The following is a 20406-nucleotide window of genomic DNA, read 5'->3' on the forward strand; positions in this document are numbered from 1 at the left end:
CGGGGGTCTGTCCCTGTCGCGGGGGTCCTGTCCCGGGGGTCCTGTCCCCTGTCGCGGGTGTCCTGTCCCCTGTCGCGGGTGTCCTGTCCCCTGTCGCGGGTGTCCTGTCCCCTGTCGCGGGGGTCCGGTCCCCTGTCGCGGGGGTCCTGTCCCCTGTCGCGGGGGTCCTGTCCCCTGTCGCGGGTGTCCTGTCCCCTGTCGCGGGTGTCCTGTCCCCTGTCGCGGGTGTCCTGTCCCCTGTCGCGGGTGTCCTGTCCCCTGTCGCGGGGGTCCTGTCCCCTGTCGCGGGTGTCCTGTCCCCTGTCGCGGGGGTCCTGTCCCCTGTCGCGGGGGTCCTGTCCCCTGTCGCGGGGGTCCTGCCCCTGTCGCGGGGGTCCTGTCCCGGGGGTCTTGTCCCGGGGGTCCTGTCCCCTGTCGCGGGGGTCCTGTCCCGGGGGTCCTGTCCCCTGTCGCGGGGGTCCTGTCCCCTGTCGCGGGGGTCCTGTCCCCTGTCGCGGGGGTCCTGTCCCGGGGGTCCTGTCCCCTGTCGCGGGGGTCCTGTCCCAGGGGGTCTGTCCCCTGTCCCGGGGGTCCGGTCCCCTGTCCCGGGGGTCCTCTCCCGGGGGTCCTATCCCCTGTCCCGGGGGTCCTCTCCCGGGGGTCCTATCCCCTGTTGCGGGGGTCCTGTCCCGGGGATCTGTCCCTGTCACGGGGGTCCTGTCCCGGGGGTCTGTCCCTGTCCCGGGGGTCCTGTCCCGGGGGTCTGTCCCTGTCCCGGGGGTCCTGTCCCGGGGGTCTGTCCCCTGTCCCGGGGGTCCTGTCCCGGGGGTCTGTCCCCTGTCCCGGGGGTCCTGTCCCGGGGGTCCTATCCCCTGTCGCGGGGGTCCTGTCCCGGCGGTCCTATCCCCTGTCGCGGGGGTCCTGTCCCGGCGGTCCTATCCCCTGTCGCAGGGGTCCTGTCCCGGCGGTCCTATCCCCTGTCGCGGGGGTCCTGTCCCGGCGGTCCTATCCCCTGTCACGGGGGTCCTGTCCCGGCGGTCCTATCCCCTGTCGCGGGGGTCCTGTCCCCGCGGTCCTATCCCCTGTCACGGGGGTCCTGTCCCGGCGGTCCTATCCCCTGTCGCGGGGGTCCTGTCCCGGGGATCTGTCCCTGTCGCGGGGGTCCTTTCCCGGCGGTCCTATCCCCTGTTGCGGGGGTCCTGTCCCGGGGATCTGTCCCTGTCGCGGGGGTCTGTCCCCTGTCCCGGGGGACCGATCCCCTGTTCCGGGGGTCCTATCCCCTGTCGTGGGGGTCCTGTCCCGGGGGTCTGTCCCTGTCCCGGGGGTCCTGTCCCGGGGTCTGTCCCCTGTCCCGGGGGGTCCTATCCCCTGTCGCGGGGGTCCTGTCCCGGGGGTCTGTCCCTGTCCCGGGGGTCCTGTCCCGGGGGTCTGTCCCCTGTCCCGGGGGTCCTATCCACTGTCGTGGGGGTCCTGTCCCCTGTCGCGGGGGTCCTGTCCCGGGGGTCTGTCCCTGTCCCGGGGGTCCTATCCCCTGTCGCGGGGGTCCTGTCCCGGGGGTCTGTCCCTGTCCCGGGGGGCCTGTCCCGGGGTTCTGTCCCGTCCCGGGGGTTCTGTCCCCTGTCCCGGGGGTCCTATCCCCTGTTGCGGGGGTCCTGTCCCGGGGGTCTGTCCCTGTCCCGGGGGTCCTGTCCCGGGGGTCTGTCCCTGTCCCGGGGGTCCTATCCCCTGTCGCGGGGGTCCTGTCCCGGGGGTCTGTCCCTGTCCCGGGGGTCCTGTCCCGGGGGTCTGTCCCGTCCCAGGGGTCCTATCCCCTGTCCCGGGGGTCTGTCCCCTGTCCCGGGGGTCCTATCCCCTGTCCCGGGGGTCTGTCCCCTGTCCCGGGGGTCCTATCCCCTGTCGCGGGGGTCTGTCCCCTGTCCCGGGGGTCCTGTCCCGGGGATCTGTCCCTGTCGCGGGGGTCCTTTCCCGGCGGTCCTATCCCCTGTTGCGGGGGTCCTGTCCCGGGGATCTGTCCCTGTCGCGGGGGTCTGTCCCCTGTCCCGGAGGTCCTATCCCCTGTCCCGGGGGACCGATCCCCTGTTCCGGGGGTCCTATCCCGTCGTGGGGGTCCTGTCCCGGGGGTCTGTCCCTGTCCCGGGGGTCCTGTCCCGGGGTCTGTCCCCTGTCCCGGGGGGTCCTATCCCCTGTCGCGGGGGTCCTGTCCCGGGGGTCTGTCCCTGTCCCGGGGGTCCTGTCCCGGGGGTCTGTCCCCTGTCCCGGGGGTCCTATCCACTGTCGTGGGGGTCCTGTCCCCTGTCGCGGGGGTCCTGTCCCGGGGGTCTGTCCCTGTCCCGGGGGTCCTATCCCCTGTCGCGGGGGTCCTGTCCCGGGGGTCTGTCCCTGTCCCGGGGGGCCTGTCCCGGGGTTCTGTCCCGTCCCGGGGGTTCTGTCCCCTGTCCCGGGGGTCCTATCCCCTGTTGCGGGGGTCCTGTCCCGGGGGTCTGTCCCTGTCCCGGGGGTCCTGTCCCGGGGGTCTGTCCCTGTCCCGGGGGTCCTATCCCCTGTCGCGGGGGTCCTGTCCCGGGGGTCTGTCCCTGTCCCGGGGGTCCTGTCTCGGGGGTCTGTCCCGTCCCAGGGGTCCTATCCCCTGTCCCGGGGGTCTGTCCCCTGTCCCGGGGGTCCTATCCCCTGTCCCGGGGGTCTGTCCCCTGTCCCGGGGGTCCTATCCCCTGTCGCGGGGGTCTGTCCCCTGTCCCGGGGGTCCTATCCCCTGTCGCGGTGGTCCTGTCCCGGGGGTCCTGTCCCCTGTCGCGGGGGTCCTGTCCCGGGGGGGTCTGTCCCCCGTCGCGGGGGTCCTGTCCCGGGGGGTCTGTCCCCTGTCCCGGGGGTCCTGTCCCGGGGGGTCTGTCCCCTGTCCCGGGGGTCCTGTCCCGGGGGGTCTGTCCCTGTCGCGGGGGTCCTGTCCCGGGGGTCCTATCCAGTCGCGGGGGTCCTGTCCCCTGTCGCGGGGGTCCTGTCCCGGGGGGTCTGTCCCCTGTCCCGGGGGTCCTGTCCCGGGGGGTCTGTCCCCTGTCCCGGGGGTCCTGTCCCGGGGGGTCTGTCCCCTGTCCCGGGGGTCCTGTCCCCTGTCCCGGGGGTCCTATCCCCTGTCCCGGGGGTCCTGTCCCGGGGGTCCTATCCCCTGTCGCGGGGGTCTGTCCCTGTCGCGGGGGTCCTGTCCCGGGGGTCCTGTCCCCTGTCGCGGGTGTCCTGTCCCCTGTCGCGGGTGTCCTGTCCCCTGTCGCGGGTGTCCTGTCCCCTGTCGCGGGGGTCCTGTCCCCTGTCGCGGGGGTCCGGTCCCCTGTCGCGGGGGTCCTGTCCCCTGTCGCGGGGGTCCTGTCCCCTGTCGCGGGTGTCCTGTCCCCTGTCGCGGGTGTCCTGTCCCCTGTCGCGGGTGTCCTGTCCCCTGTCGCGGGTGTCCTGTCCCCTGTCGCGGGGGTCCTGTCCCCTGTCGCGGGTGTCCTGTCCCCTGTCGCGGGGGTCCTGTCCCCCTGTCGCGGGGGTCCTGTCCCCTGTCGCGGGGGTCCTGCCCCTGTCGCGGGGGTCCTGTCCCGGGGGTCTTGTCCCGGGGGTCCTGTCCCCTGTCGCGGGGGTCCTGTCCCGGGGGTCCTGTCCCCTGTCGCGGGGGTCCTGTCCCCTGTCGCGGGGGTCCTGTCCCCTGTCGCGGGGGTCCTGTCCCGGGGGTCCTGTCCCCTGTCGCGGGGGTCCTGTCCCAGGGGGTCTGTCCCCTGTCCCGGGGGTCCGGTCCCCTGTCCCGGGGGTCCTCTCCCGGGGGTCCTATCCCCTGTCCCGGGGGTCCTCTCCCGGGGGTCCTATCCCCTGTTGCGGGGGTCCTGTCCCGGGGATCTGTCCCTGTCACGGGGGTCCTGTCCCGGGGGTCTGTCCCTGTCCCGGGGGTCCTGTCCCGGGGGTCTGTCCCTGTCCCGGGGGTCCTGTCCCGGGGGTCTGTCCCCTGTCCCGGGGGTCCTGTCCCGGGGGTCTGTCCCCTGTCCCGGGGGTCCTGTCCCGGGGGTCCTATCCCCTGTCGCGGGGGTCCTGTCCCGGCGGTCCTATCCCCTGTCGCGGGGGTCCTGTCCCGGCGGTCCTATCCCCTGTCGCAGGGGTCCTGTCCCGGCGGTCCTATCCCCTGTCGCGGGGGTCCTGTCCCGGCGGTCCTATCCCCTGTCACGGGGGTCCTGTCCCGGCGGTCCTATCCCCTGTCGCGGGGGTCCTGTCCCCGCGGTCCTATCCCCTGTCACGGGGGTCCTGTCCCGGCGGTCCTATCCCCTGTCGCGGGGGTCCTGTCCCGGGGATCTGTCCCTGTCGCGGGGGTCCTTTCCCGGCGGTCCTATCCCCTGTTGCGGGGGTCCTGTCCCGGGGATCTGTCCCTGTCGCGGGGGTCTGTCCCCTGTCCCGGGGGACCGATCCCCTGTTCCGGGGGTCCTATCCCCTGTCGTGGGGGTCCTGTCCCGGGGGTCTGTCCCTGTCCCGGGGGTCCTGTCCCGGGGTCTGTCCCCTGTCCCGGGGGGTCCTATCCCCTGTCGCGGGGGTCCTGTCCCGGGGGTCTGTCCCTGTCCCGGGGGTCCTGTCCCGGGGGTCTGTCCCCTGTCCCGGGGGTCCTATCCACTGTCGTGGGGGTCCTGTCCCCTGTCGCGGGGGTCCTGTCCCGGGGGTCTGTCCCTGTCCCGGGGGTCCTATCCCCTGTCGCGGGGGTCCTGTCCCGGGGGTCTGTCCCTGTCCCGGGGGGCCTGTCCCGGGGTTCTGTCCCGTCCCGGGGGTTCTGTCCCCTGTCCCGGGGGTCCTATCCCCTGTTGCGGGGGTCCTGTCCCGGGGGTCTGTCCCTGTCCCGGGGGTCCTGTCCCGGGGGTCTGTCCCTGTCCCGGGGGTCCTATCCCCTGTCGCGGGGGTCCTGTCCCGGGGGTCTGTCCCTGTCCCGGGGGTCCTGTCCCGGGGGTCTGTCCCGTCCCAGGGGTCCTATCCCCTGTCCCGGGGGTCTGTCCCCTGTCCCGGGGGTCCTATCCCCTGTCCCGGGGGTCTGTCCCCTGTCCCGGGGGTCCTATCCCCTGTCGCGGGGGTCTGTCCCCTGTCCCGGGGGTCCTATCCCCTGTCGCGGTGGTCCTGTCCCGGGGGTCCTGTCCCCTGTCGCGGGGGTCCTGTCCCGGGGGGGTCTGTCCCCCGTCGCGGGGGTCCTGTCCCGGGGGGTCTGTCCCCTGTCCCGGGGGTCCTGTCCCGGGGGGTCTGTCCCCTGTCCCGGGGGTCCTGTCCCGGGGGGTCTGTCCCCTGTCGCGGGGGTCTGTCCCTGTCGCGGGGGTCCTGTCCCGGGGGTCCTATCCAGTCGCGGGGGTCCTGTCCCCTGTCGCGGGGGTCCTGTCCCGGGGGGTCTGTCCCCTGTCCCGGGGGTCCTGTCCCGGGGGGTCTGTCCCCTGTCCCGGGGGTCCTGTCCCGGGGGGTCTGTCCCCTGTCCCGGGGGTCCTGTCCCCTGTCCCGGGGGTCCTATCCCCTGTCCCGGGGGTCCTGTCCCGGGGGTCCTATCCCCTGTCGCGGGGGTCTGTCCCTGTCGCGGGGGTCCTGTCCCGGGGGTCCTATCCCGTCGCGGGTGTCCTGTCCCCTGTCGCGGGTGTCCTGTCCCCTGTCGCGGGTGTCCTGTCCCCTGTCGCGGGGGTCCTGTCCCCTGTCGCGGGGGTCCGGTCCCCTGTCGCGGGGGTCCTGTCCCCTGTCGCGGGGGTCCTGTCCCCTGTCGCGGGTGTCCTGTCCCCTGTCGCGGGTGTCCTGTCCCCTGTCGCGGGTGTCCTGTCCCCTGTCGCGGGTGTCCTGTCCCCTGTCGCGGGGGTCCTGTCCCCTGTCGCGGGTGTCCTGTCCCCTGTCGCGGGGGTCCTGTCCCCTGTCGCGGGGGTCCTGTCCCCTGTCGCGGGGGTCCTGCCCCTGTCGCGGGGGTCCTGTCCCGGGGGTCTTGTCCCGGGGGTCCTGTCCCCTGTCGCGGGGGTCCTGTCCCGGGGGTCCTGTCCCCTGTCGCGGGGGTCCTGTCCCCTGTCGCGGGGGTCCTGTCCCGGGGGTCCTGTCCCGGGGGTCCTGTCCCCTGTCGCGGGGGTCCTGTCCCCTGTCGCGGGGGTCCTGTCCCAGGGGGTCTGTCCCCTGTCCCGGGGGTCCGGTCCCCTGTCCCGGGGGTCCTCTCCCGGGGGTCCTATCCCCTGTCCCGGGGGTCCTCTCCCGGGGGTCCTATCCCCTGTTGCGGGGGTCCTGTCCCGGGGATCTGTCCCTGTCACGGGGGTCCTGTCCCGGGGGTCTGTCCCTGTCCCGGGGGTCCTGTCCCGGGGGTCTGTCCCTGTCCCGGGGGTCCTGTCCCGGGGGTCTGTCCCCTGTCCCGGGGGTCCTGTCCCGGGGGTCTGTCCCCTGTCCCGGGGGTCCTGTCCCGGGGGTCCTATCCCCTGTCGCGGGGGTCCTGTCCCGGCGGTCCTATCCCCTGTCGCGGGGGTCCTGTCCCGGCGGTCCTATCCCCTGTCGCGGGGGTCCTGTCCCGGCGGTCCTATCCCCTGTCGCGGGGGTCCTGTCCCGGCGGTCCTATCCCCTGTCGTGGGGGTCCTGTCCCGGCGGTCCTATCCCCTGTCACGGGGGTCCTGTCCCGGCGGTCCTATCCCCTGTCGCGGGGGTCCTGTCCCGGCGGTCCTATCCCCTGTCCCGGCGGTCCTATCCCCTGTCGCGGGGGTCCTGTCCCGGGGATCTGTCCCTGTCGCGGGGGTCCTTTCCCGGCGGTCCTATCCCGTTGCGGGGGTTCTGTCCCGGGGATCTGTCCCTGTCGCGGGGGTCTGTCCCCTGTCCCGGAGGTCCTATCCCCTGTCCCGGGGGACCGATCCCCTGTTCCGGGGGTCCTATCCCCTGTCGTGGGGGTCCTGTCCCGGGGGTCTGTCCCTGTCCCGGGGTCTGTCCCCTGTCCCGGGGGGTCCTATCCCCTGTCGCGGGGGTCCTGTCCCGGGGGTCCTGTCCCGGGGGTCTGTCCCCTGACCCGGAGGTCCTATCCCCTGTCCCGGGGGTCCTATCCACTGTCGTGGGGGTCCTGTCCCCTGTCGCGGGGGTCCTGTCCCGGGGGTCTGTCCCTGTCCCAGGGGTCCTATCCCCTGTCGCGGGGGTCCTGTCCCGGGGGTCTGTCCCTGTCCCGGGGGCCTGTCCCGGGGTTCTGTCCCCTGTCCCGGGGGTTCTGTCCCCTGTCCCGGGGGTCCTATCCCCTGTCGCGGGGGTCCTGTCCCGGGGGTCTGTCCCCTGTCCCGGGGGTCCTATCCCCTGTCGCGGGGGTCTGTCCCCTGTCGCGGGGGTCTGTCCCCTGTCCCGGGGGTCCTGTCCCGGGGGTCCTGTCCCCTGTCGCGGGGGTCCTGTCCCGGGGGGCTCTGTCCCCCGTCGCGGGGGTCCTGTCCCGGGGGGTCTGTCCCCTGTCCCGGGGGTCCTGTCCCGGGGGGTCTGTCCCCTGTCGCGGGGGTCTGTCCCTGTCGCGGGGGTCCTGTCCCGGTGGTCCTATCCAGTCGCGGGGGTCCTGTCCTGGGGGTCCTGTCCCCTGTCGCAGGTGTCCTGTCCCCTGTCGGGGGGGTCCTGTCCCGGGGGTCCTGTCCCCTGTCGCGGGGGTCCTGTCCCGGGGGTCTTGTCCCCTGTCGCGGGGGTCCTGTCCCGGGGGTCCTGTCCCCTGTCACGGGGGTCCTGTCCCCTGTCGCGGGGGTCCTGTCGCGGGGGTCCAGTCCCCTGTCGCGGGGGTCCTGTCCCCTGTCGCGGGGGTCCTGTCCCGGGGGTCCTGTCCCCTGTCGCGGGGGTCCTGTCCCCTGTCGCGGGGGTCCTGTCCCGGGGGGTCTGTCCCCTGTCCCGGGGGTCCTGTCCCCTGTCCCGGGGGTCCTCTCCCGGGGGTCCTATCCCCTGTCCCGGGGGTCCTCTCCCGGGGGTCCTATCCCCTGTTGCGGGGGTCCTGTCCCGGGGATCTGTCCCTGTCACGGGGGTCCTGTCCCGGGGGTCTGTCCCTGTCCCGGGGGTCTGTCCCCTGTCCCGGGGGTCCTGTCCCGGGGGTCTGTCCCCTGTCCCGGGGGTCCTGTCCCGGGGGTCCTATCCCCTGTCGCGGGGGTCCTGTCCCGGCGGTCCTATCCCCTGTCGCGGGGGTCCTGTCCCGGCGGTCCTATCCCCTGTCGCGGGGGTCCTGTCCCGGCGGTCCTATCCCCTGTCGCGGGGGTCCTGTCCCGGCGGTCCTATCCCCTGTCACGGGGGTCCTGTCCCCTGTCGCGGGGGTCCTGTCCCGGCGGTCCTATCCCCTGTCACGGGGGTCCTGTCCCGGCGGTCCTATCCCCTGTCGCGGGGGTCCTGTCCCGGGGATCTGTCCCTGTCGCGGGGGTCCTTTCCCGGCGGTCCTATCCCCTGTTGCGGGGGTCCTGTCCCGGGGATCTGTCCCTGTCCCGGGGGTCTGTCCCTGTCCCGGGGGTCCTGTCCCGGGGTCTGTCCCCTGTCCCGGGGGGTCCTATCCCCTGTCGCGGGGGTCCTGTCCCGGGGGTCTGTCCCTGTCCCGGGGGTCCTGTCCCGGGGGTCTGTCCCCTGTCCCGGAGGTCCTATCCCCTGTCCCGGGGGTCCTATCCACTGTCGTGGGGGTCCTGTCCCCTGTCGCGGGGGTCCTGTCCCGGGGGTCTGTCCCTGTCCCGGGGGCCCTATCCCCTGTCGCGGGGGTCCTGTCCCGGGGGTCTGTCCCTGTCCCGGGGGTCCTATCCCCTGTCGCGGCGGTCCTGTCCCGGGGGTCTGTCCCTGTCCCGGGGTTCTGTCCCGTGTCCCGGGGGTTCTGTCCCCTGTCCCGGGGGTTCTGTCCCCTGTTGCGGGGGTCTGTCCCCTGTCCCGGGGGTCTGTCCCCTGTCCCGGGGGTCCTATCCCCTGTCCCGGGGGTCCTGTCCCCTGTCGCGGGGGTCCTGTCCCGGGGGGTCTGTCCCCTGTCCCGGGGGTCCTGTCCCGGGGGGTCTGTCCCCTGTCCCGGGGGTCCTGTCCCGGGGGGTCTGTCCCCTGTCGCGGGGGTCTGTCCCTGTCGCGGGGGTCCTATCCAGTCGCGGGGGTCCTGTCCTGGGGGTCCTGTCCCAGGTGTCCTGTCCCCTGTCGCGGGGGTCCTGTCCCGGGGGTCCTGTCCCCTGTCGCGGGGGTCCTGTCCCGGGGGTCCTGTCCCCTGTCGCGGGGATCCTGTCCCGGGGGTCTTGTCCCCTGTCGCGGGGGTCCTGTCCCGGGGGTCCTGTCCCCTGTCGCGGGGGTCCTGTCCCGGGGGTCCTGTCCCCTGTCGCGGGGGTCCTTGTCCCCTGTCGCGGGGGTCCTGTCCCCTGTCGCGGGGGTCCTGTCCCGGGGGGGTCTGTCCCCCGTCGCGGGGGTCCTGTCCCGGGCGGTCTGTCCCCTGTCCCAGGGGTCCTGTCCCGGGGGTCCTGTCCCCTGTCGCGGGGGTCCTGTCCCGGGGGTCCTGTCCCGGGGGTGTCTGTCCCCCGTCGCGGGGGGTCTGTCCCCTGTCCCGGGGGTCCTGTCCCGGGGGGTCTGTCCCCTGTCCCGGGGGTCCTGTCCCGGGGGGTCTGTCCCCTGTCCCGGGGGTCCTGTCCCTGTCCCGGGGGTCCTGTCCCGGGGGTCTGTCCCCTGTCCCGGGGGTCCTATCCCCTGTCCCGGGGGTCCTGTCCCCTGTCGCGGGGGTCTGTCCCTGTCGCGGGGGTCCTGTCGCGGGGGTCCTATCCAGTCGCGGGTGTCCTGTCCCCTGTCGCAGGTGTACTGTCCCCTGTCGCGGGGGTCCTGTCCCCTGTCACGGGGGTCCTGTCCCCTGTCGCGGGGGCCCTGTCCCCTGTCGCGGGGGTCCTGTCCCCTGTCGCGGGGGTCCTGTCCCCTGTCGCGGGGGTCCTGTCCCGGGGGTCCTGTCCCCTGTCGCGGGGGTCCTGTCCCCTGTCGCGGGGGTCCTGTCCCGGGGGTCCTGTCCCCTGTCGCGGGGGTCCTGTCCCGGGGGTCCTGTCCCCTGTCGCGGGGGTCCTGTCCCCTGTCGCGGGGGTGCTGTCCTGGGGGTCCTGTCCCCCGTCGCGGGGGTCCTGTCCCGGGGGTCCTGTCCCCTGTCGCGGGTGTCCTGTCCCGGGGGTCTGTCCCTGTCCCAGGGGTCCTGTCCTTGGTGTCTGTCCCTGTCGCGGGGGTCTTGTCCTGGGGGTCCTGCCCCGGGGGTCCTATCCCCTGTCCCGGGGGTCCTGTCCCCTGTTGCGGGGGTCCTGTCCCGGGGGTCCTGTCCCCTGTCGCGGGGGTCCTGTCCCCTGTCGCGGGGGTCCTGTCCCCTGTCGCGGGGGTCCTGTCGCGGGGGTCCTGTCCCCTGTCGCGGGGGTCCTGTCCCGGGGGGTCTGTCCCCTGTCCCGGGGGGTCTGTCCCCTGTCCCGGGGGTCTGTCCCCTGTCCCGGGGGTCTGTCCCCTGTCCCGGGGGTCCTGTCCCGGGGGTCTGTCCCTCTCCCGGGGGTCCTGTCCCTCTCCCGGGGGTCCTGTCCCGGGGGTCTGTCCCCTGTCCCGGGGGTCCTATCCCCTGTCCCGGGGGTCCTCTCCTGGGGGTCCTATCCCCTGTCCCGGGGGTCCTATCCCCTGTCTCGGGGGTCCTCTCCCGGGGGTCCAATCCCCTGTCCCGGGGGTCCTATCCCCTGTCCTGGGGGTCCTCTCCCGGGGGTCCTATCCCCTGTCCCGGGGGTCCTCTCCTGGGGGTCCTATCCCCTGTCCCGGGGGTCCTTTCCTGGGGGTCCTATCCCCTGTCCCGGTGGTCCTCTCCCGGGGGTCCTATCCCCTGTCGCGGGGGTCCTGTCCCGGGGGTCTGTCCCCTGTCCCGGGGGTCTGTCCCTCTCCCGGGGGTCCTGTCCCTCTCCCGGGGGTCCTGTCCCGGGGGTCTGTCCCCTGTCCCGGGGGTCCTATCCCCTGTCCCGGGGGTCCTCTCCTGGGGGTCCTATCTCCTGTCCCGGGGGTCCTCTCCCGGGGGTCCTATCCCCTGTCTCGGGGGTCCTCTCCCGGGGGTCCAATCCCCTGTCCCGGGGGTCCTATCCCCTGTCCCGGGGGTCCTCTCCCGGGGGTCCTATCCCCTGTCCCGGGGGTCCTCTCCTGGGGGTCCTATGCCCTGTCCCGGGGGTCCTTTCCTGGGGGTCCTATCCCCTGTCCCGGTGGTCCTCTCCCGGGGGTCCTATCCCCTGTCGCGGGGGTCCTGTCCCGGGGATCTGTCCCTGTCACGGGGGTCCTGTCCCGGGGGTCTGTCCCTGTCCCGGGGGTCCTGTCCCGGGGGTCTGTCCCTGTCCCGGGGGTCCTGTCCCCTGTCCCGGGGGTCCTGTCCCGGGGGTCTGTCCCCTGTCCCGGGGGTCCTGTCCCGGGGGTCCTATCCCCTGTCGCGGGGGTCCTGTCCCGGCGGTCCTATCCCCTGTCGCGGGGGTCCTGTCCCGGCGGTCCTATCCCCTGTCGCGGGGGTCCTGTCCCGGCGGTCCTATCCCCTGTTGCGGGGGTCCTGTCCCGGGGATCTGTCCCTGTCGCAGGGGTCCTTTCCCGGCGGTCCTATCCCCTGTTGCGGGGGTCCTGTCCCGGGGATCTGTCCCTGTCACGGGGGTCCTGTCCCGGGGGTCTGTCCCCTGTCGTGGGGGTCCTGTCCCGGGGGTCTGTCCACTGTCGCGGGGGTCCTGTCCCGGGGGTCTGTCCACTGTCGCGGGGGTCCTGTCCCGGGGATCTGTCCACTGTCGCGGGGGTCCTGTCCCGGGGATCTGTCCCTGTCGCGGGGGTCCTTTCCCGGCGGTCCTATCCCCTGTTGCGGGGGTCCTGTCCCGGGGATCTGTCCCTGTCGCGGGGGTCCTGTCCCGGGGGTCTGTCCCCTGTCGCGGGGGTCCTGTCCCGGGGATCTGTCCCTGTCGCGGGGGTCCTTTCCCGGCGGTCCTATCCCCTGTTGCGGGGGTCCTGTCCCGGGGATCTGTCCCTGTCGCGGGGGTCTGTCCCCTGTCCCGGAGGTCCTATCCCCTGTCCCGGGGGACCGATCCCCTGTTCCGGGGGTCCTATCCCCTGTCGTGGGGGTCCTGTCCCGGGGGTCTGTCCCTGTCCCGGGGGTCCTGTCCCGGGGTCTGTCCCCTGTCCCGGGGGGTCCTATCCCCTGTCGCGGGGGTCCTGTCCCGGGGGTCTGTCCCTGTCCCGGGGGTCCTGTCCCGGGGGTCTGTCCCCTGTCCCGGGGGTCCTATCCACTGTCGTGGGGGTCCTGTCCCCTGTCGCGGGGGTCCTGTCCCGGGGGTCTGTCCCTGTCCCGGGGGTCCTATCCCCTGTCGCGGGGGTCCTGTCCCGGGGGTCTGTCCCTGTCCCGGGGGGCCTGTCCCGGGGTTCTGTCCCGTCCCGGGGGTTCTGTCCCCTGTCCCGGGGGTCCTATCCCCTGTTGCGGGGGTCCTGTCCCGGGGGTCTGTCCCTGTCCCGGGGGTCCTGTCCCGGGGGTCTGTCCCTGTCCCGGGGGTCCTATCCCCTGTCGCGGGGGTCCTGTCCCGGGGGTCTGTCCCTGTCCCGGGGGTCCTGTCCCGGGGGTCTGTCCCGTCCCAGGGGTCCTATCCCCTGTCCCGGGGGTCTGTCCCCTGTCCCGGGGGTCCTATCCCCTGTCCCGGGGGTCTGTCCCCTGTCCCGGGGGTCCTATCCCCTGTCGCGGGGGTCTGTCCCCTGTCCCGGGGGTCCTATCCCCTGTCGCGGTGGTCCTGTCCCGGGGGTCCTGTCCCCTGTCGCGGGGGTCCTGTCCCGGGGGGGTCTGTCCCCCGTCGCGGGGGTCCTGTCCCGGGGGGTCTGTCCCCTGTCCCGGGGGTCCTGTCCCGGGGGGTCTGTCCCCTGTCCCGGGGGTCCTGTCCCGGGGGGTCTGTCCCCTGTCGCGGGGGTCTGTCCCTGTCGCGGGGGTCCTGTCCCGGGGGTCCTATCCAGTCGCGGGGGTCCTGTCCCCTGTCGCGGGGGTCCTGTCCCGGGGGGTCTGTCCCCTGTCCCGGGGGTCCTGTCCCGGGGGGTCTGTCCCCTGTCCCGGGGGTCCTGTCCCGGGGGGTCTGTCCCCTGTCCCGGGGGTCCTGTCCCCTGTCCCGGGGGTCCTATCCCCTGTCCCGGGGGTCCTGTCCCGGGGGTCCTATCCCCTGTCGCGGGGGTCTGTCCCTGTCGCGGGGGTCCTGTCCCGGGGGTCCTGTCCCGGGGGGTCTGTCCCCTGTCCCGGGGGTCCTGTCCCGGGGGGTCTGTCCCCTGTCCCGGGGGTCCTGTCCCCTGTCCCGGGGGTCCTATCCCCTGTCCCGGGGGTCCTGTCCCGGGGGTCATATCCCCTGTCGCGGGGGTCTGTCCCTGTCGCGGGGGTCCTGTCCCGGGGGTCCTATCCCGTCGCGGGTGTCCTGTCCCCTGTCGCGGGTGTCCTGTCCCCTGTCGCGGGTGTCCTGTCCCCTGTCGCGGGGGTCCTGTCCCCTGTCGCGGGGGTCCGGTCCCCTGTCGCGGGGGTCCTGTCCCCTGTCGCGGGGGTCCTGTCCCCTGTCGCGGGTGTCCTGTCCCCTGTCGCGGGTGTCCTGTCCCCTGTCGCGGGTGTCCTGTCCCCTGTCGCGGGTGTCCTGTCCCCTGTCGCGGGGGTCCTGTCCCCTGTCGCGGGTGTCCTGTCCCCTGTCGCGGGTGTCCTGTCCCCTGTCGCGGGTGTCCTGTCCCCTGTCGCGGGGGTCCTGTCCCCTGTCGCGGGTGTCCTGTCCCCTGTCGCGGGGGTCCTGTCCCCTGTCGCGGGGGTCCTGTCCCCTGTCGCGGGGGTCCTGCCCCTGTCGCGGGGGTCCTGTCCCGGGGGTCTTGTCCCGGGGGTCCTGTCCCCTGTCGCGGGGGTCCTGTCCCCTGTCGCGGGGGTCCTGTCCCCTGTCGCGGGGGTCCTGTCCCCTGTCGCGGGGGTCCTGTCCCGGGGGTCCTGTCCCCTGTCGCGGGGGTCCTGTCCCCTGTCGCGGGGGTCCTGTCCCAGGGGGTCTGTCCCCTGTCCCGGGGGTCCGGTCCCCTGTCCCGGGGGTCCTCTCCCGGGGGTCCTATCCCCTGTCCCGGGGGTCCTCTCCCGGGGGTCCTATCCCCTGTTGCGGGGGTCCTGTCCCGGGGATCTGTCCCTGTCACGGGGGTCCTGTCCCGGGGGTCTGTCCCTGTCCCGGGGGTCCTGTCCCGGGGGTCTGTCCCTGTCCCGGGGGTCTGTCCCCTGTCCCGGGGGTCCTGTCCCGGGGGTCTGTCCCCTGTCCCGGGGGTCCTGTCCCGGGGGTCCTATCCCCTGTCGCGGGGGTCCTGTCCCGGCGGTCCTATCCCCTGTCGCGGGGGTCCTGTCCCGGCGGTCCTATCCCCTGTCGCGGGGGTCCTGTCCCGGCGGTCCTATCCCCTGTCGCGGGGGTCCTGTCCCGGCGGTCCTATCCCCTGTCGTGGGGGTCCTGTCCCGGCGGTCCTATCCCCTGTCACGGGGGTCCTGTCCCGGCGGTCCTATCCCCTGTCGCGGGGGTCCTGTCCCGGCGGTCCTATCCCCTGTCACGGGGGTCCTGTCCCGGCGGTCCTATCCCCTGTCGCGGGGGTCCTGTCCCGGGGATCTGTCCCTGTCGCGGGGGTCCTTTCCCGGCGGTCCTATCCCCTGTTGCGGGGGTTCTGTCCCGGGGATCTGTCCCTGTCGCGGGGGTCTGTCCCCTGTCCCGGAGGTCCTATCCCCTGTCCCGGGGGACCGATCCCCTGTTCCGGGGGTCCTATCCCCTGTCATGGGGGTCCTGTCCCGGGGGTCTGTCCCTGTCCCGGGGGTCCTGTCCCGGGGTCTGTCCCCTGTCCCGGGGGGTCCTATCCCCTGTCGCGGGGGTCCTGTCCCGGGGGTCTGTCCCCTGACCCGGAGGTCCTATCCCCTGTCCCGGGGGTCCTATCCACTGTCGTGGGGGTCCTGTCCCCTGTCGCGGGGGTCCTGTCCCGGGGGTCTGTCCCTGTCCCAGGGGTCCTATCCCCTGTCGCGGGGGTCCTGTCCCGGGGGTCTGTCCCTGTCCCGGGGGCCTGTCCCGGGGTTCTGTCCCCTGTCCCGGGGGTTCTGTCCCCTGTCCCGGGGGTCCTATCCCCTGTCGCGGGGGTCCTGTCCCGGGGGTCTGTCCCCTGTCCCGGGGGTCCTATCCCCTGTCGCGGGGGTCTGTCCCCTGTCGCGGGGGTCTGTCCCCTGTCCCGGGGGTCCTGTCCCGGGGGTCCTGTCCCCTGTCGCGGGGGTCCTGTCCCGGGGGGCTCTGTCCCCCGTCGCGGGGGTCCTGTCCCGGGGGGTCTGTCCCCTGTCCCGGGGGTCCTGTCCCGGGGGGTCTGTCCCCTGTCGCGGGGGTCTGTCCCTGTCGCGGGGGTCCTGTCCCGGTGGTCCTATCCAGTCGCGGGGGTCCTGTCCTGGGGGTCCTGTCCCCTGTCGCAGGTGTCCTGTCCCCTGTCGGGGGGGTCCTGTCCCGGGGGTCCTGTCCCCTGTCGCGGGGGTCCTGTCCCGGGGGTCTTGTCCCCTGTCGCGGGGGTCCTGTCCCGGGGGTCCTGTCCCCTGTCACGGGGGTCCTGTCCCCTGTCGCGGGGGTCCTGTCGCGGGGGTCCAGTCCCCTGTCGCGGGGGTCCTGTCCCCTGTCGCGGGGGTCCTGTCCCGGGGGTCCTGTCCCCTGTCGCGGGGGTCCTGTCCCCTGTCGCGGGGGTCCTGTCCCGGGGGGTCTGTCCCCTGTCCCGGGGGTCCTGTCCCCTGTCCCGGGGGTCCTCTCCCGGGGGTCCTATCCCCTGTCCCGGGGGTCCTCTCCCGGGGGTCCTATCCCCTGTTGCGGGGGTCCTGTCCCGGGGATCTGTCCCTGTCACGGGGGTCCTGTCCCGGGGGTCTGTCCCTGTCCCGGGGGTCTGTCCCCTGTCCCGGGGGTCCTGTCCCGGGGGTCTGTCCCCTGTCCCGGGGGTCCTGTCCCGGGGGTCCTATCCCCTGTCGCGGGGGTCCTGTCCCGGCGGTCCTATCCCCTGTCGCGGGGGTCCTGTCCCGGCGGTCCTATCCCCTGTCGCGGGGGTCCTGTCCCGGCGGTCCTATCCCCTGTCGCGGGGGTCCTGTCCCGGCGGTCCTATCCCCTGTCACGGGGGTCCTGTCCCCTGTCGCGGGGGTCCTGTCCCGGCGGTCCTATCCCCTGTCACGGGGGTCCTGTCCCGGCGGTCCTATCCCCTGTCGCGGGGGTCCTGTCCCGGGGATCTGTCCCTGTCGCGGGGGTCCTTTCCCGGCGGTCCTATCCCCTGTTGCGGGGGTCCTGTCCCGGGGATCTGTCCCTGTCCCGGGGGTCTGTCCCTGTCCCGGGGGTCCTGTCCCGGGGTCTGTCCCCTGTCCCGGGGGGTCCTATCCCCTGTCGCGGGGGTCCTGTCCCGGGGGTCTGTCCCTGTCCCGGGGGTCCTGTCCCGGGGGTCTGTCCCCTGTCCCGGAGGTCCTATCCCCTGTCCCGGGGGTCCTATCCACTGTCGTGGGGGTCCTGTCCCCTGTCGCGGGGGTCCTGTCCCGGGGGTCTGTCCCTGTCCCGGGGGCCCTATCCCCTGTCGCGGGGGTCCTGTCCCGGGGGTCTGTCCCTGTCCCGGGGGTCCTATCCCCTGTCGCGGGGGTCCTGTCCCGGGGGTCTGTCCCTGTCCCGGGGGGCCTGTCCCGGGGTTCTGTCCCGTGTCCCGGGGGTTCTGTCCCCTGTCCCGGGGGTTCTGTCCCCTGTTGCGGGGGTCTGTCCCCTGTCCCGGGGGTCTGTCCCCTGTCCCGGGGGTCCTATCCCCTGTCCCGGGGGTCCTGTCCCCTGTCGCGGGGGTCCTGTCCCGGGGGGTCTGTCCCCTGTCCCGGGGGTCCTGTCCCGGGGGGTCTGTCCCCTGTCCCGGGGGTCCTGTCCCGGGGGGTCTGTCCCCTGTCGCGGGGGTCTGTCCCTGTCGCGGGGGTCCTATCCAGTCGCGGGGGTCCTGTCCTGGGGGTCCTGTCCCAGGTGTCCTGTCCCCTGTCGCGGGGGTCCTGTCCCGGGGGTCCTGTCCCCTGTCGCGGGGGTCCTGTCCCGGGGGTCCTGTCCCCTGTCGCGGGGATCCTGTCCCGGGGGTCTTGTCCCCTGTCGCGGGGGTCCTGTCCCGGGGGTCCTGTCCCCTGTCGCGGGGGTCCTGTCCCGGGGGTCCTGTCCCCTGTCGCGGGGGTCCTTGTCCCCTGTCGCGGGGGTCCTGTCCCCTGTCGCGGGGGTCCTGTCCTGGGGGTCCTATCTCCTGTCCCGGGGGTCCTCTCCCGGGGGTCCTATCCCCTGTCTCGGGGGTCCTCTCCCGGGGGTCCAATCCCCTGTCCCGGGGGTCCTATCCCCTGTCCCGGGGGTCCTCTCCCGGGGGTCCTATCCCCTGTCCCGGGGGTCCTCTCCTGGGGGTCCTATGCCCTGTCCCGGGGGTCCTTTCCTGGGGGTCCTATCCCCTGTCCCGGTGGTCCTCTCCCGGGGGTCCTATCCCCTGTCGCGGGGGTCCTGTCCCGGGGATCTGTCCCTGTCACGGGGGTCCTGTCCCGGGGGTCTGTCCCTGTCCCGGGGGTCCTGTCCCGGGGGTCTGTCCCTGTCCCGGGGGTCCTGTCCCCTGTCCCGGGGGTCCTGTCCCGGGGGTCTGTCCCCTGTCCCGGGGGTCCTGTCCCGGGGGTCCTATCCCCTGTCGCGGGGGTCCTGTCCCGGCGGTCCTATCCCCTGTCGCGGGGGTCCTGTCCCGGCGGTCCTATCCCCTGTCGCGGGGGTCCTGTCCCGGCGGTCCTATCCCCTGTTGCGGGGGTCCTGTCCCGGGGATCTGTCCCTGTCGCAGGGGTCCTTTCCCGGCGGTCCTATCCCCTGTTGCGGGGGTCCTGTCCCGGGGATCTGTCCCTGTCACGGGGGTCCTGTCCCGGGGGTCTGTCCCCTGTCGTGGGGGTCCTGTCCCGGGGGTCTGTCCACTGTCGCGGGGGTCCTGTCCCGGGGGTCTGTCCACTGTCGCGGGGGTCCTGTCCCGGGGATCTGTCCACTGTCGCGGGGGTCCTGTCCCGGGGATCTGTCCCTGTCGCGGGGGTCCTTTCCCGGCGGTCCTATCCCCTGTTGCGGGGGTCCTGTCCCGGGGATCTGTCCCTGTCGCGGGGGTCCTGTCCCGGGGGTCTGTCCCCTGTCGCGGGGGTCCTGTCCCGGGGGTCTGTCCACTGTCGCGGGGGTCCTGTCCCGGGGGTCTGTCCACTGTCGCGGGGGTCCTGTCCCGGGGATCTGTCCACTGTCGCGGGGGGTCCTGTCCCGGGGGTCTGTCCACTGTCCCGGGGGTCCTATCCCCTGTCGCGGGGGTCCTGTCCCGGGGGTCCTATCCCCTGTCGCGGGGGTCCTGTCCCGGGGGTCCTATCCCCTGTCGCGGGTGTCCTGTCCCGGGGGTCCTATCCCCTGTCGCGGGGGTCCTGTCCCGGGGGTCCTATCCCCTGTCGCGGGGGTCCTGTCCCGGGGGGTCCTATCCCCCGTCGCGAGGGTCCTGTCCCGGGGGTCCTATCCCCTGTCGCGGGGGTCCTGTCCCGGGGGTCCTATCCCCTATCGCGGGGGTCCTGTCGCGGGGGTCCTGTCCCCTGTCGCGGGGGTCCTGTCCCGGGGGTCCTATCCCCTGTCGCGGGGGTCCTGTCCCGGGGGTCCTATCCCCTGTCGCGGGGGTCCTGTCCCGGGGGTCCTATCCCCTGTCGCGGGGGTCCTGTCCCGGGGGTCCTATCCCCTGTCGCGGGGGTCCTGTCCCGGGGGTCCTATCCCCTGTCGCGGGGGTCCTGTCCCGGGGGTCCTATCCCCTGTCGCGGGGGTCCTGTCCCGGGGGTCCTATCCCCTGTCGCGGGGGTCCTGTCCCGGGGGTCCTATCCCCTGTCGCGGGGGTCCTGTCCCGGGGGTCCTATCCCCTGTCGCGGGGGTCCTGTCCCGGGGGTCCTATCCCCTGTCGCGGGGGTCCTATCCCCTGTCGCGGGGGTCCTGTCCCGGGGGTCCTATCCCCTGTTGCCGTGGTCCTGTCCCGGGGATCTGTCCCTGTCGCGGGGGTCCTGTCCACTGTGGCAGGGGTCTGTCCCGGGGGTCTGTCCCCTGTCCCGGGGGTCCGGCAACTTTTGAACCTCCCGCCAATTACCCAGCGAGCCCCGCGCCGCGCAGGCGCACTCCATTGTTTTGACTGAAAATGCCGTCCGTGTCGAAAGCTGCGCCGAGCGCCTCTCCTCAGACCGAGAAACCCTCGCACTACACGTAAGGACCGGGCCCGCCCAAACCCGCGCCCGAACCCGGGGCCCCGCTCAGCGCCTCACCCAGACCGGAGCAGCGACCCGACCCGAGCCCGCACCGAGCGGAGCGCAGGCCCCCGACCCAGGCCCCCGCCCCCCGCTAGGCCCGGGCCCCAGACCCCCGCCCCCCCGCTAGGCCCGGGCTCCAGACCCAGGCCCCCGCCCCCCGCTAGGCCCGGGCCCCAGACCCTGGCCCCCGCTAGGCCCGGGACCCAGGCTCCCCGACCCAGGCCCCAAACCCAGGCCCCCGCCAGACCCAGGCCCAGGCCCGCCGCTAATCCCCGGGCTTTCTGTTGCAGGTACCTGAAGGAGTTCCGGACGGAGCAGTGCCCGCTCTTCCTGCAGCACAAGTGCGCTCAGCACCGGCCCTTCACCTGCTTCCACTGGCATTTCCTCAACCAGCGGCGGAGGAGGCCCATCAGGCGGCGGGACGGCACCTTCAACTACAGCCCGGACGTTTACTGCACCAAATACGACGAGACGACGGGGATCTGCCCGGACGGAGACGAGTGAGTTTTGGGCGGCGGGGCCTGTGTGGGGGGAGAGGGTTGAGCCGGAGCCCGGGTGTCTGTGACCGGGGATCGCTGGCTCCTGTCCTGGGCCGGGTGTCTGTGGCCGAGGATCACTGGCTCCTGTCCCGGGGTGTCTGTGGCCGGGGATCACTGGCTCCTGTCCCGGGCCCGGGGTGTCTGGCCGGGGATCACTGGCTCCTGTCCTGTCCCGGGGTGTCTGTGGCCGGGGATCACTGGCTCCTGTCCTGTCCCGGGGTGTCTGTGGCCGGGGATCACTGGCTCCTGTCCCGGGCCCGGGGTGTCTGTGGCCGGGGATCACTGGCTCCTGTCCCGGGCCCGGGGTGTCTGTGGCCGGGGATCACTGGCTCCTGTCCCGGGCCCGGGGTGTCTGTGGCCGGGGATCACTGGCTCCTGGCCCGGGGTGTCTGTGGCCGGGGATCACTGGCTCCTGTCCCGGGCCCGGGGTGTCTGTGGCCGGGGGTCACTGGCTCCTGTCCCGGGCCCGGGGTGTCTGTGGCCGGGGATCACTGGCTCCTGTCCCGGGCCCGGGGTGTCTGTGGCCGGGGATCACTGGCTCCTGTCCCGGGCCCGGGGTGTCTGTGGCCGGGGATCACTGGCTCCTTTCCCGGGCCGGCCCGGGGTGTCTGAGGCCGGGGATCACTGGCTCCTGTCCCGGGCCGGGTGTCTGTGGCCGGGGATCACTGG

General features: G+C 73.9%; 1 protein-coding gene across 2 annotated transcripts in view; it reads left to right on the forward strand.

Annotated features, from left to right (window-relative positions):
• The first annotated feature begins 19051 nt into the window (after positions 1-19051).
• Positions 19052-20406, forward strand: part of unkl (unk like zinc finger) — a 304546-nt gene continuing 303191 nt past the window's right edge. For both annotated transcript variants that reach the window (XM_086000032.1, XM_086000033.1), the window contains exons 1-2: positions 19052-19154; positions 19489-19698. In XM_086000032.1, the coding sequence (XP_085856158.1) occupies positions 19090-19154; positions 19489-19698 (275 nt within the window). In that variant the 5' untranslated portion in view covers positions 19052-19089. The remainder of the gene's footprint in view (positions 19155-19488; positions 19699-20406) is intronic.

The sequence above is a fragment of the Somniosus microcephalus genome, chromosome 11 (genome assembly GCF_052327205.1).
Source record: "Somniosus microcephalus isolate GS21.2 chromosome 11, FLI_Smic_1.0, whole genome shotgun sequence".
NCBI lineage: Eukaryota > Metazoa > Chordata > Chondrichthyes > Squaliformes > Somniosidae > Somniosus > Somniosus microcephalus.